General features: G+C 45.0%; 1 protein-coding gene across 1 annotated transcript; it reads right to left on the bottom strand.

Moving 5' to 3' along the window:
- Window positions 1–235: 235 nt before the first annotated feature.
- PHALS_02240 (uncharacterized protein) lies at window positions 236–562 on the bottom strand (the record flags this gene model as incomplete). Its single annotated transcript, XM_024716703.1, has 2 exons — window positions 236–334; window positions 416–562. 2 exons carry the CDS (start codon window positions 560–562, stop codon window positions 236–238), a joined length of 246 nt encoding a protein of 81 aa, XP_024582275.1.
- Window positions 563–1,564: the final 1,002 nt, after the last annotated feature.

Raw genomic sequence — 1,564 nt, 5'->3', positions numbered from 1 at the left:
CCGTACCGTATTCTTGTTTGGGTGTGGTCACACCATGCACATCTCGTGTGACCCCCCCGTGTTATCAGAGTTCGTGTAACCCCGTTACAACGCTTGTCTTCGTGTGAGCTCGTATTCCGTGCCCGTGCCCGTGCCCCTACGCGGACAGACCCGTTACAGAGTTGACGAAGCCGTTGGTACCAGTGTACCATGCTCTTCTTAAAGTGCTCAAAATGCCTGTCAACAAGCATATAAGTCACCGCGTCTCTTGATAAGGCCAACAAAGTTGTGATAACTGTTTGATACGATTCGACGGAAGCCGCTCGACTCGTTGCGGGGTAGCAATAATAGCAGACTATCAAATAAATATGAGAGCAGGACGCGTGGGCGCGTCGTTCAGCCAACTGATTTTTCAAGTAGCTTTTGTACCAGAGACCAGTAGAGCGCGGAGAGAAAAATTAACATCTACCCTTAACACTTGCGAATAGTGCTTGGGTGTATGCGTTAAATTATGTTGACTATCAGCATTCACTAGTTTCTCTTTGGCGCCAACAAAAATATATCCAAGGGATATCCCGTTCATAACGTTAGTGTGCGGGCAGATTCGCGCAGATGAAGACCATTTCAATTTGCAAATTATTGCTCTCTTGATGGAAGTATAATATGCAAAATGGCCCGACACGGCACACCTGGTCAGATGGCGTTTGAGTGCAGCAAAGAGACGGATTCATATGCCGAAAAGAACATTCTTCTGTGCAAATCAAACAATGACGGTCTAGTATAATTCGGATCGGGAACTTTGTGTCATTAGTAACACCTCGTTATTGCCGTAATCTGGGATGAACTTTAAGCTAGTACCGACGGCGTAACTATGCTATTGTCGCCATTAATTCCGCCAAATTATAGCTGCAAAAAGAGCATTCGAGTTCACAAGATGCTTCTCACAACAAATTTTGAGCTCTATCTGCTTGACTCGTAATTATTTGACAGCCATTGCAGCGGGGCTGCCGTAGCTTTGAGCTTAGAGGAAGCGTAAGTTAGGTCACCGATCTTTCGTTCTATACTTGGAACAAGAACGAGTTTAGCGAATCGCAATCCGCTTACTCCAAGAATAATTACAACCTTAACCCACGGAAATTAACTCTTCCGTATAAAGTCAAAAAATGTTTTTTTAGTGTCATCTGCGGCAAAGCCGCCTAATTTTAAATGCAAAGAATTTCCTAAATATGTATAGTAAAATCTAAATATATGTATAACTACTGGCTATTCAGCCCTGTGCCGTATTCTTGTTTGTGTGTGGTCACACTATGCCCATCTGGTGTGACACACACTCCTGTTACAAGGGTATGTGTAACCCCGTTACACTCTTCCCATGAAGATTGAGAACATTTAAAGTTCCAATCGATTATTGCCTCAACGAGGCTTGCGTGTCCGTTAGACACTGCAACTTATCGAAACGACTTCCGTGCTTAATGAACGCTGTGTCAATGACGCCAAAATCTCCGAATCTTGCTGGTTCTGACAGCGCTCACGGGCAGAGCCCAACTTCGTCTTCGCACGCGGTGCCATGTCGGACCGTGTGTCC

This window comes from Plasmopara halstedii (genome assembly GCF_900000015.1).
Source record: "Plasmopara halstedii genome assembly, contig: Scaffold_1877, whole genome shotgun sequence".
Classification (NCBI taxonomy): domain Eukaryota; phylum Oomycota; class Peronosporomycetes; order Peronosporales; family Peronosporaceae; genus Plasmopara; species Plasmopara halstedii.
This window is presented reverse-complemented; position numbering and strand designations above follow the sequence as displayed.